The following is a 13,456-nucleotide window of genomic DNA, read 5'->3' on the forward strand; positions in this document are numbered from 1 at the left end:
GATTATAAGAATTTCTCTTCAATAACCTCGAAATAACCCCGAAACAATGTCCAACATTCAATAACCCAAAATTAGGAGTGTAAACGAGCCTAGCAAGAGACTCGCTCGTGTTCAACTTTTTTATATTTCAAGCTCAACAAGTGTGTTTGTTTTCGACTCATTTGCTTAGCGAACCGAACATGAATCGCTCATGAACAAAGAGTTATTTTTGACAATCTTAAGCACGTAACCTAAGATGTTAAAAGTTATGACAAAATTTAAATATTCTTATTTATATTAAAGTATTATCTGAATCTAGTTTTAATAATTTTTATTCTGTTTTGTTTAATTAACTTTTAATTGAGCCGTAAACTCTGTAGATCACGACGAGTCGCACGGAGAGCTTAAATTTTCCCTATTTTGCTACATCGCTACGTTTCTCACGGTTTCGCACAAAGATAAAGACCTCCCCCTCTCCTATGTCCATACCTCCTCTCCCGGTTTCGCCCCCCTCGCAAGACAGTCGCAATTAGTGCTAACCGGGAAGGCAACGGCAGGATCGCGGCGTACAGAGACCCGAAACTCCCATCTTTCTTCTCCTTCCGCACTGCTCCTAACCATGGAGGCAGATGAAGGAAGGTAAATTCATATCCTCCTTTTTGCGCGAATCGCCCGTCCGAGATTTACTAAATCCTCATATTCACAGGATTTAGTAAATTCGGGATTTCGGCCGAAATCAATAATGAAATCTTGATTTATCCGCGACTTTATTTTGTCTAAACCGACTGTCTGGCAGGATCTTGGTCATATCCAAGTTAAATCCTGCTCTAAAATGTTCAAATACTGTCATTGCAGCTTTCAACCGCAGCCCATGTGACCAACTAACACTCTGACAACTACCAACTACTGCGGCCACGCCAAGGCACAATTCTCCCACAGGTAATTTGGCCAAATCTTTCTAGTATAGAGATATTATTTCGATGATTCAAATGTTTTCTCCATCTGAAAACGACAAAACGCTAATTTCTACTGAAAGCTTGCTCTCTAAATCAATAACAATATATAAGATCTTTCAGTTCCTTTATTAAAAATTTCGAACATGTTTTTATACCGTCCGCACTTTTTGATGAATTATTGAAAACTCATTTATTTTTCCTCATTAACCCCTCCTCCTCCTGTTCGTTCGAAGCCGGCTTTCCGCGATCCTTTTCCGCGACCTTGGCCGACGCCTCCCACAGCCCGACGCCAGAAGCTCCACCATCTCCCGTTAGCATTTCTTCTTTTTCCTTCTTCCTCCGCGAGCTCTTGCCCTGTTCCAAGCCGTATCTTCCTCTCGTCTCCCTCCCGTCGCTGGTGGAGCTGCCCGTCTATCCCATCATACTTGCTAAAGAATATTAAGTACCATCACAAGAAAGAAGAGCTTAAGAATTTAACGAGTTAAAATAAGATTAAAGTCAAGCTTTGAGTGGTAGAATTGTTTCACTGTTTTATAGAATTTTCCTTTGGAAGTACATATGTAGTTCAATAAAATGTTGTGAGGTCGATTGAAAAGGATTGCCAAAAACCTCCATGTTGCCTAATCTATGATGGCTGGTGGAATTATTGGGCTGTATAATTTCAGAGAAAATATTATAAAAATTTCCTTACTCTTCTATCTTCCCCCCATAATGAAATAGAAAAGTTTATGCTCAAGCGATACAAATTAATATAAGTATTTAGGTAATAACATTTATACCTCTTGAATTGCTTCATTTATGATAAATATACATTTAAGGCATTAGAATCAAATTTATTTCTATTAGATGCATGATTGTGAACAATGCAACAACAACAACAACAACAACAAAGCCTTAATCTCACTACGTGGGGTCGGCTACATGAATCCTTTTTCTCCATTGCGTCCTATTTAGTGTCAGATTTTCATTTAGTTCTAGTAAATTAAGATCATTATTAATACAATAAGCCCAAGTCTTCCTAGGTCTACCTCTGCCTTTCTTAACACAAGTCGAATTTAAAACCTCTATTCTCCTAATCGGATCATCCAATGGTCGACGTTTAATATGATTGTGAACAATGCAGTCGTCCAAATTCTTTAAATGGAAGATTAGGAATGATACTTGTTCAACAAGCATTTTGAAAGCACATCAATAGGAAATTTGAACTGCATTAGTTAACATGAGACCATTTTAATTTCATTGTCTATAAAAAAGTGAGAATAACAAAGTGGTATGGGAAAAGATGTATTGAAGTTGTGTATCCCTTGAGGATATCTGTATTGAAGTTGGAATAGATTCTGCTGCACAAATTATACATTTAAAGAAAAAAAACTTCCAAATAAGCTGTTTACAAAACGCACTAACCAAACAGCTAAACTGCTTATTCAGAACAGGGGCAAAAAGGTCAATTTTTCACAATCAGCTGTTTTCCATAAGCGCCAACCAAACAGCCAGACAGCTTATCCGGATCAGCTGCTCATCAGCAGATTATCAGGATAAGCTGCTTATCAGCAGAAGCTGGATAAGCTGCAGCTGCCCCAAACAGACCCTAAATCAATAACAATATATAGGATATTTCAGTTCCTTTATTAAAAATTTCAAACATGTTTTTATCCAATAAACTTTTAATTATATAATTGGCAATTGCAGATATTTGGTGGAGTTTGTTAGGTTTATATTAGATAATTATACAGGTTAAACATTTATTACCGCATGATATTTGTCTCATCCAATTAGAATTTTATCAGAATAATTATACAATATAAATTTAAAACGAAACTTGATTACATAATATAATGTGATTAGGGTAATGTTGATGATGATCCTTCACTTGTAAATGAATCCTTTTAAAGATGTTGTATCGAAAGTCAAATAAATAGTATCATTCTTTAAAATAAAGTCGTTGTTTATTAATAAGTGAATTTTATTAAACTATACAGATGGTCGATAGAACTGCCTTCACAGGACACAAATGAAGTTGATCGGTGGAAGTTGAAGTTAAAAAAACCGAGATCATTATCAAATACGTAAGTTAACTATCTATTCTCTGTTCAATGATAAAAAATTGGCCAGTGGCTCAGTTTGATTAGTTTAGTTTTAAGATAAGACAAGTTAATTTATTTCAAATCTTAAGGTAAAAGTGTTGGTCCACCTATTCATCAAAGTTTTTAATTCATAGTTGATTATGTGGATGCTGTGCATTTTTTGTTATTTTCTAGTAAGTTATAAAAAGCCACATAAAAAAGGAAAATAATGAGGGGAAAATTTGTTGTGTCATTCCCCACAACAAAAAAGTCACTTGAGTTTTTTTTTTCATAGGATTATTTGAGTATTTTTATATTGTTTTATTAGTTTTAATATCGGAATTCTATTGGCTTTTATTTAAATAAAAGCATTAATCATAAAATTATCCTTGCAGTTAGATCATCATATTTGCTAGCTTGAAGGTTTGAACCCCACACTTGGCCACCTTTTCTAAATTTAGAACTTTGAATTGTATGTGAGGATCGATCTACGAGTTTCATGTTGGATATGGATGACCATCACACGCATGTGTTGTTTGCATATAATATTTTATTTTGATGGAATGAATGTTCTAAAGAACTAATATTCATTTTGAAAATTATCCATTAAAGTAATTTTTGTTATGAATTTTCAACTAACCTTGTTGAAAAGTTGAGTTTTGCTAATGTCTTGTTTCATTTTTTAGTTTGTAAAATTTCTTTATTTGCCTCAATGTTACCATTTTTTGATATCACTCTTTCTCACAAATATAGTAAACACCATTATAATTCTAATTTTATTTTATATCTTCTGATTTTTAAATTTAAATACTATTTGTTAAACTTGGACTTTCATATTTGTCATTTCTTTCTATTATTAGATTTTGACTATTTTTTAAAATTTACAGCGTTTCTGTTTTTTTCCAGGTTCTTAACAGAATCATTTGTGAGGAGAGATGAAGTGAGTTATTTGCTCTTTATTTTTTGCATATATGATTTTGTAGTCATTTTTATAGATTTATCTAATCTTTCTTCTCTTTCATCATGGTATGACAGCTTCTAGGATGGACATATCTTTTAAAGATGCACGAAAATTATGGTCAGGAATATGGCATGAAGAGGAGGTGATTAATAAGAAGAAAAGGCATGCCACTGAACCCTACCAATATTTTTCAATTTCTTTCATTGTTATTGATTTGCTAAATTCTTAATGGTTTGGTTATATCAATTTAAAAATGGCAAGCTCTTTGATTCATTTAAAAGCTCAAATTATATAAATTTTAGTGATATACACGTGAATATCTTCAAAATATATTCATGATAAAAAGCCGTGCCAATGCACAATTCTCCCTCTAATGCAGTATGTATGGACATGTCGATAATTTGGCCACACCTTTCTATTATAGAGAAACTATTTCGATGATTCAAATGTTTTCTCCATCTGACAATGATAAAACCCTGATTTCTACTGCAAGCTTGCTCTCTAAATCGATAACAATATATAGGATCTTTCAGTTCCTTTATTAAAAATTTCATACAATGTTCAAACTTTTTCAAGGAAACTTCAATTATACAATTGATAGTCGTAGATATTTGATGAAGTTTGTTAGGTTTATATTAAATAATTATACAAGTTAAACATTTATTACTGCATGATATTCATCTCATCCAATTAGAATGTTATCAGAACAGTTATACAATATAAATTTAAAAAGAAACTTGATTACATAATATAGCCTGATTAGGGTAATTTTCATAATGATCCTTCGCTTGTAAATGAATTTTTAAAAGGATGTTGTATTAAAAGTCGAATAAATAGGTATCATTATTTAAAATAAAGCTGTTGTTTTGTAATAAGTAAATGTTTTGATGCTATACAGATGGTTGATGCAACTGTCTTCACAGGACACAAATGAAGTTGATCGGTGGAAGTTGAAGTTAAAAAAACCGAGATCATTATCAAATACGTAAGTTAACTATTTATTCTCTGTTCAATGCTAAAAAATTGACCGGTGGCTCAGTTTGATTAGGTTAGTTTCAAAATACGACAAGTTAATTTATTTCAAATCTAAGGTAAAAGTGCTATTCATGAAAGTTTTTAATTGATAGTTGATTATGTGGATGTTGTGCATTGTTGTCATTTTCTAGTGAGTTATAAAAAGCCACATAAAAAAAAGGAAGAAAAAAAACGAGGGGAGACTGTGATGTCATTGTCCACAATGCAAAAGTCACTTGAGCTTTTCTTTTCATAGGATTATTTGATTAAATTTGAAATTGTGGATGAATATTGTTATATTGATTTATTAGTTTTAAAGCTACAATTCTATTGATATTTATGTAAATAAAAGCATTAATCATAAAACTATAATTGCAGTTAGATCATCATATTTGCTAGCTTGAAGGTTTGAACCCCACACATGGCTACCTTTTCTAAATTTATAACTTAGAATTGTGCGTGAGGATCCATCTACGAGTTTCATGGTGGATATGGATGACCAACGCATGTGTTATTTGCAAATAATATTTTATTTTGATTGAATGAATGTTCTAAAGAGCTAATTGTCATTACGAAAATTAATCATTGAAGAATTTTTTGTTTTAAATTTTCAACTAACCTTCTTGAAAGGTTGGGTTTTGCTAATGTCTTGTTTCTTTCTTTTAGTTTGTAAAATTCCTTTATTAGTCACAGTATTACCATTTTTTGATGTCATTTTTTTTACAAATATAGTAATCACCATTATAATTCTAATTTTATTTTATATCTATTATTTTTAAAATTTCAATGCTATTTGTTAAACTTGGAATTTCATAGTTGTCATTGCTTTATATTATTAGATTTTGTCCATTTTTGGAAATTTACATAGGTTCTGTTTTTATGCAGGTTCTTAACAGAATCATTTGTGAGGAGAGACGAAGTGAGTTATTTGCTCTTTATTTTTATTTTGACTGAGCTCGGTCTTTCATCCATATTAAATAGATATGTGCATATTTCAATCTTTCAAATTTGGAATCTAATAGTAAGTTGTATCTTGAGAAAATTTATCTCAATCAACATAAGTTTTTAATCATTTTAAAATTACATTATATTTTCAAATAGGCTTGATTAAGCAATATAAGTAATGTATTGGACTTTTTAATTATCCAAACAATCGTGTGAATACTAGTTTTTAATACATAGAATGGTCTTAAAATTGTGCTTGCTCTATGAAGTCGGAGATATTCATATAAATGCAGTGGAAACTTGAAATTCACAATTTTTGTTTAGTTTTTTGTGAGATTGTATATGTCCAAGTGCGACCAAATGGTTCTAAATATTTATCTGTTTTTCATGTGATTTGACATTATTTTTTTTAGTGGCATCGTATTTGTTGTATTAATTTTTTATGTGATTTGAAATTGTATTTTTTTAGTGACATCGTATTAGTTGTATTAATTGCTTGAGATGGATGATTAATTATAGTTGTTATTTGACATTGAATTGAATAAAATTTAAAAGAGTTTTTAGCTTATTTAGTTTGAAACAAATGTCATGATCACTTTTTATTATTTTTCAAATTATTTATGTTTTTATAAATAATAAGACAAGAAATGATAACTTCTCATTACTACATGTTATTGTTATTGATTATGAGGGCTTGTTTGATGCTTATTTTGAGCTCTCATATATTATTTATTTATATTAATAACATTTTCTATGTTTGTTTTTATATCAGTGAAGGTTGAAGTGATATTTATTATTTAGGGTTAATTTCGTATTTTTGTAACTTGTTAAGAATAGTTTTCCATTTTGAACGAGGCCTATTATGAATTGTTTTGAGCTGTGATTCTATGATATTTAACCCCTTTGGATGCTCGAGGATTCACAACTTTTTGTGCTTTTTGTGCATTTAACTCTTTGATGATGGAATTTTTCATATACTTGGAAGATTCAAAATTTACAACGTAAGGGTACATCCTACAACTTAAGGGTACATCCTATATTTTATCTTTATGTTTAATCTTTTTTATTGTTTTCTAGTTTTTTTTATTAAATTATAATTCTGTTGCCCACCTTAATAACTCAAGGAAAACCTAAAAATAAGGCTTATGTGCATGAGAGATTCACTTTTTTCATGAACTTCTAAAGCTTTAGCTTTGAAGTAACTTAATTTCTTTTGACCATTAAGAATATTACTTTTAGGGATATTTAATAGATTAAGAATCTTTTTTACAATAATGATTGCTAGTTGCCACAGATTGATGACCGGTGCTCTATTTTAATTGAAAATTGGTCGTAGACACAAAATAAACAACTTAACATATTGTTTTTATGCAAATGCATAAACAATAATACTGGGATTGAGCTTTTGTTGGGTGCTCAAGAATGAATTGCTTTTGAAGAAACAACAGAACTATTAAAAATTTATCAAATCATTGAAAAATGACATTTGATTGCTTTTTCATGTCCTACAGATTTGGATGATATCTTTCTAAATAAAAGCACTAGGAAGCTATCTTTAAATTGGTTTAGATTTCATTCTTGTGCACTAAAATTTTCCCCTTCATACTTCTTTAGGGGATGAATCATATGAGGACATAGCTTTTTAATGTGCTTCTTTTGCCACTTTCCAAAAACTTTCCATACTTCAAATTTGCAATGTGTGGGACTTCTAAATCCCTTCTGTACCCCTACGGATTTAAATTCATATAAATGTTTGAAGAGATCTTTTGTTGCATGGAACTCTTGCAAATTTCATGTTGTGATAGACAGCCCAAAACATCACATTTATACAAAATAAAGCCTGATGCAAAATTACACATTTGTTAGATTTATTGTTATTACATTGTTATTATATGCCACTATATGGTTGTTCTACATGCTTGAACGTATAATGTTTATGCATGTAATGTTGATAGATTATTTTTCATTCCACTGTACTCGCATCCATTTCTTTGTGTGTCATCATAATGTAAACTAGTGGTTTTTAAGTTCCGTGAATAGGATTTAAATGTGTTGGGTGTAGCTAAAACATCTAAAAGTTAATATTTAATGTTAGAATTTAGATTTTTGGAATTCTGTAAACATGTGTCAATAATTTTAAAAGCAATTTAAATAATTTGTGCCACTAAACTCTTTTTTTTATTATTATACCTTAATCTCGATTACTTGGTATAAAAATTGAGTTTTTTGACAGATGATAACCTCACTTGACTAACATAATTAATTTTGGATTTAAGTTTGATATCATTCAAGAAAGTGCAGCTACCGTATAACATTAACTGATCATTCTTTGAGTAATTTTATGAGAGATTTTTTTTTTCACTTTTATGCTGTGTCATTTATAGGCGAAGTTCTAGCAATTATTTCTTGCTACGATTGAGTTGGGCTTTTGGTGTAATGCTTTACTACCAACTAATTTCAATTTTTTATTCATTTGATGAATTATGGCACAAATTCTATGAGTGGCTGTCAACTTAAAATCAAACTTCAGTTCTACAAAAATATTTATGCTTTATGTAATCTAAAATGTGATGAACAATTAGTAAAACACCATTAAAAATTAAGCTATAGCTTTTATACACAGTGAAAAAGAAGTACTATGTCAGTAACTTGATCTCTTCACCTGTTCATTCTATTTCAAATGGTTATTGAGTTTGACATAAATGATGTTACTTTTTTGAGTTTGCAATGTTAGTTGTTGATTATTTTGAGCATGTGGTTCCTATTTTTCCATGTTTGTCTGCTCCATATGCAAACTTATTTATTTTACTTTACTAAAATTCAATAATCTTATTTCAGGTTTCTTCCCATGCTATCAAAATAAATGTTGAGAGAAATTACAGTGCATTATGTTATACTATACTGAAGAAAGGCTCCATGATTTTCATAATCACATCGTGTTATCCGACGTGTATATATTGCAAAGATTTTTACAGGAATCATCCAATTTAATGAAATTTCACTCGCTTCTCGATCTTTTAAGCTATAATGCATTAGGCCTTCTTGCTAAATTAATTACTGAAGATGCAAAGAACTTTGAGGGAACCTGTCCAGGAAACTTTGAGGGAACCTGTCCAGGGATAAAAATATTTATAAAAAATCATTTCTCAAATGACTTTTCAGCTGCTAAAGGGGCATTGGTAGCAACTCTTGAGCAATTATATGAAATGTTGAAAAGTCCTGAGAATTATAATGAGAAACAACCAAACGTAATGACTCCTGCTTCATCTGCTCTACCTTCCATACACAAAGGGTTGGAGCTACTTCACAGTATGCCTCTTTTTGCTCTCATTGCTTTGAATAGGAAACTTAAAAGTAAAAAGACGATTTTTACGTTTCCACCCTCCAAGATTGGCTACAATAAGAATAAGCTTGTTAATAGTATTCAGAGAAGATGCCAAAAACTCATTCTTACTCTAAATAATGAAAATTCAATGCCCAAAGAACTAGCAAAAGTAATTTCTACAATCCATCTCTATTTCAAGTACAAAACAAAGTGTTCTTATACATTTACAACGAATTTCTTCTCTTTCTCAATCGAAACAGTTACCCTTCAGAATGATATCTTAAAAGCTCTTTGGTCAATCCCAAAGATTACTTCTGATCAGATGAAAGCTTTGCAAGCTATTCTGGGTGTCAAATTAGAAGATGATTCAAGCAGCTTTTTGAATGATCTTAAGCAATATTTGATGCAATATTTGTTGGAATGTGATGAAATAAAGATCCCAAGTGCTGTTTCTGATGTTTTAGCAGTTCTAAACCAGAGTCCTAGTAATCATCCTCAAACATGTTCGAAGGAGATGATTGAAGTAGAGATGGAGGCGGTACTGAATGTGAGCGTTGGACTTTATCAAATTGTCTCGCACTTTGTCTCATGCATGAGCACTGATGAGAAGGCGGAAGTGGGTCTAGAAAGCTACGATGATACTATGAGTAATGATTTTGAACTCATCGAGAATGCCTGCTGTTCCAGTATTGTCAAGTATGGATGGCAGCGGAAGAATGATTTGTCCATGCATGGTGAACTTGATAGCACGGGGGATTCAATGCCTCAAACTTGCAGAATTTCTGCTAATAGTGATAGTTGCAGTAAGAATATCAAACATGATTTTGTGAAGAAGGTCAAGAAGGAGCAAGATGACGATATTGATGATCAAATACCCCATTATAAAAAGTCTATGGAAGCATCGCTTCGAAGTACACAAGCGCCAAAAGATTGTAGAGATATCTCAATCAAAGAACTTTGTGATGAGACAAGTTTAGTTTCTTATAGACTTATTGGTCACATGTTGAATAGTTTTTTGCTTGTAAAAGGTGAAGATGTGGGTGTTACGACTAGGTATCATCTCACCGGTGAAGTATTGCATTCTACAATTTTTGAAGGTAATATACAAGTTAATTGAGAGGCTTTGCATGAAAATGATAAATATTGTTATTTTCTGATTAAATGCTGTTTTGATTGTATTTAACGCAGATAAGAAAGATGTGTTAGGTTTATCTGGGGAGAATGTTGGCATTAAGGCTCTTATGCATTCCGTAAAGGATCTGTTACCTTCCATGCCAGAGAGGTGCCCATTTTTTATTGATATTATTGAACAACAAAAAGTTCTTGACAATTTTACATATTTCTTTTTGTTTTCCCTTCACATGATAGTTTTCATGAACGACGTTCTTATCCTCTTACCTTGTTTTTTCTTTTGTTGGCAGATGCATGCAGAGAGTGGAGAAGCTTATGAAGCAGCCTACATTAATTAATTAATTTTTAAAGTTTTTGATGGAGTATGTTATTTCGTGAATCAATAATTAGAGTCAGAAGTAAGTGTTCTGTTGTTATATTGCTATTTCGTGAATCATGCAATCAATCAAGCCATTTGTACTAGCCTTGTTCTGTTGTTATTTGATAGTGCTTTTTGCGGGTAACTATTGTTATTTAGAAATGAAATTTTTTTTTTTTTGGTTGCAAATAGTACTTTCCCCTTTAAATAGTATTTTAATACAGTTATTTATTAGAATTAAATGAAAATATGACACAATGAATAAAAAGGATTCATGTAGCCAACTCCAGCTAGTGTGATAAAGACTTGTTATTGTTGTATATGAATGAAAATTGATTTCTTCTCTTTAATGAAAAAGACCTAATTTACGGTATTTTAAGCCATAATTCTGTACTAACTATTGTCATATTTGGCCCATGTTCTCTTTTCTTTCTTGATATGTGGTTCTATCAGCACTTCATCTACAAACCCAAATTTATTCCATCATGATTTAAAAACGTATGATCAGTTGTTATCGTGATTTTGATTTCCTTGATGCATTCATCAATTTGGGGTTCTTTGATTTTTAGTTTACTGGTTAGTCTGAATGTTCACGCTCCATCTTTCTCATAAAGTCATCCCACTCATGAGACAATGATTCAGTATTTTGCTTCAACTGATTGCGCAAGTTCTCCTTCTCTGCATTTAAACTTTCGAGTTCATTCGAGTTCATTCCTGGGGTACGTGTCAACAGTTCTTTTCACCTCAACTATTCGATCAGCTCCTTTCCTCAACTGCTCTAGTTTTTCATCAATTAGGTTCCATTCAATTTCAAATTTCTCCTTTTCTGACTTCAGTTTTTCAGCTCCAATTTCAACTTCCAACTTTTGAAATCTAAAGCTATCAATCACTTTTTTCAATTTTCTTTCGAGTACATGCAGCTCATTTCTCTCATTTGCAGAGATAACTAGTTTCTACTCTGCACGAAATTGTTCCATCTTCTCATCTTCAAGTGTGATCTTCTCTTTATGAAGTTTTTCATGCCTCTTATTAATTTCCTTATTTTCTTTTTGTAATTTCTGCATCTTTTGATTCGAGAGATTTTTCTTTCTCCTCTAAAATCCGGAGTTTCTTCATTACAACTTCCTCCTTGTCTGAAATGGCATGAAGCTCAGATTTAACTGAATTTTCCATTTTCATAATTTGTTGTTTTCTCTGCTTAAGCTCAAACTCCCAGACACTGCAATCTTTTTTTTTAACTTCTATCTCATCTGCTAGTTACTTCCTTCTCTGCTCCTTTTCAGCTTCAAACTCACAAGTTTTCTTTTAAAAGTTTCTTTTTAAAGTTACATTGATATTCAGCTTTGAGCCTTTGTATCTCATCAAACCATGTTAGTTGGATGCAAGGTTTACTGAGAAAATTCATTCATTATTGTTATTTCTTCTTACCAAGTAAACATTTGCATTTATGTCTGGATGTATTAATTTGATTTATGAAGAACTTTCCTGTTCTTCAGTTTTCACATTTTCTCCTTATCGATATACCGTATCAATCGCTTAAAATTGTTTCACCATATAGTTTGTTTTTTAATTTGATTATTCTTGAATTAGACCTTTTTTTTCTGAGATCATTGGTTTTAATATTGAGAAAGTCCCAACACTGGTTTTAATGCTGCTTCAGGATTATGTTAAGGTAGATAGATGCTTTGGCATCCATAGGGATTTGGATATGTCTGCATTGATGGAAAGTTGATAAAATTAAATGAAATTCCAATATTTTGTTGGTTGCTTATGCATCTGTGGCTGTAGATACGAGTTCTTCAGACTAAGCTTTCAAACTAAGCCAATAAACGCCCCACCTGTAATTGGAAAAATGGACAATTTAGCACAGAACAAGAAAGATAACATTATTGTCATGTTTCAGAATGGCATGCTTCACCATGGCAAGTTAAAACCAATATTTTTTACAACAAATGATGTTTCAAGACTATTACTAATTTACGCCTTAGCTTAAAGTATTATAAAATAATGTTTTTTGTTCACTATAATTTAATATAGATACGCTGGATTTTGTGCGAAAATACAAAAGTTATCAATTGCCTCATTAGCTTGAGGGCTAGATCTATCTGGAATCTTCAAATTATCTGTTGATGCAACATGACATATGCATTATATACTTGCAATTGGCAAAAATCATGGAAGTTTCATTGATTTTTCAAAAATTGGACTGAATATGATCGTAGCTTTTTCTTATGGAGTGATGCTGTCAAACATGCAACATTTAACCTGAGAAGTGTGCAAGGAGTACGCTTTGAGGATAACATTATGATGAAACTTGTTCAAATTGTATTGCTTCTAAAACTTTTGATGCGATGCATAATGTATTACTAGTTACAAAGCTTTTTTAACATCGATGTTTGGAGTTGCGGTTGCTACTATGGCTTGACTCATGTGGTGATCAACTTAAGCAGGATTTTAACTTCATGCCTTGCATATGTTGTTTGATTATCATCTTAGGCTTATTTATAGACCTTTTTTTTATAAAACTTGATGTAGATAGTGGTACCAATTACTCTTATTATCTCGGGATTATCGATGAAGGAGATCATGAAGAAAAAAATTATGAAAACCAGCACATATTTTTAGTTATAGCAATGATTGTTCTTCAATCTCCTTTAAACATGCTAGTTGCCCATGTATCACTAGGCTCCAAGTAGCTATATGTCTTAGTTGCCCACCTATTCG

General features: G+C 31.6%; 1 protein-coding gene across 3 annotated transcripts; it reads left to right on the forward strand.

Annotated features, from left to right (window-relative positions):
• Positions 1–2,737: 2,737 nt before the first annotated feature.
• LOC110018605 lies at positions 2,738–10,853 on the forward strand. 3 transcript variants are annotated; one of them, XM_020715968.1, is made up of 6 exons: positions 2,739–3,001; positions 3,905–3,938; positions 8,757–9,227; positions 9,504–10,340; positions 10,432–10,525; positions 10,665–10,853. In XM_020715968.1, exons 3-6 carry the CDS (start codon positions 8,807–8,809, stop codon positions 10,714–10,716), a joined length of 1,404 nt encoding a protein of 467 aa, XP_020571627.1. In that variant the 5' UTR covers positions 2,739–3,001; positions 3,905–3,938; positions 8,757–8,806; the 3' UTR covers positions 10,717–10,853. The 3 variants fall into 3 exon arrangements, with proteins under 3 accessions (XP_020571625.1, XP_020571627.1, XP_020571626.1); XM_020715966.1 differs by having other exon boundaries at positions 2,738–3,001; positions 8,757–10,340; XM_020715967.1 differs by lacking the exon at positions 2,739–3,001 and having other exon boundaries at positions 3,762–3,938; positions 8,757–10,340.
• The last annotated feature ends 2,603 nt before the right edge of the window (positions 10,854–13,456 follow it).

Source organism: Phalaenopsis equestris, unplaced genomic scaffold, assembly GCF_001263595.1.
Source record: "Phalaenopsis equestris unplaced genomic scaffold, ASM126359v1 Scaffold000025, whole genome shotgun sequence".
NCBI lineage: Eukaryota > Viridiplantae > Streptophyta > Magnoliopsida > Asparagales > Orchidaceae > Phalaenopsis > Phalaenopsis equestris.

Excerpts from the sequence above, each read along its gene's own strand:
- LOC110018605 (XM_020715966.1), top strand. The coding sequence starts at position 8,807 with ATGTTATACTATACTGAAGAAAGGCTCCATGATTTTCATAATCACATC. Across the intron at positions 10,341-10,431 it reads GCATTCTACAATTTTTGAAG|ATAAGAAAGATGTGTTAGGT; the intron begins GTAATATACAAG and ends TATTTAACGCAG. Across the intron at positions 10,526-10,664 it reads TTACCTTCCATGCCAGAGAG|ATGCATGCAGAGAGTGGAGA; the intron begins GTGCCCATTTTT and ends TTTTGTTGGCAG.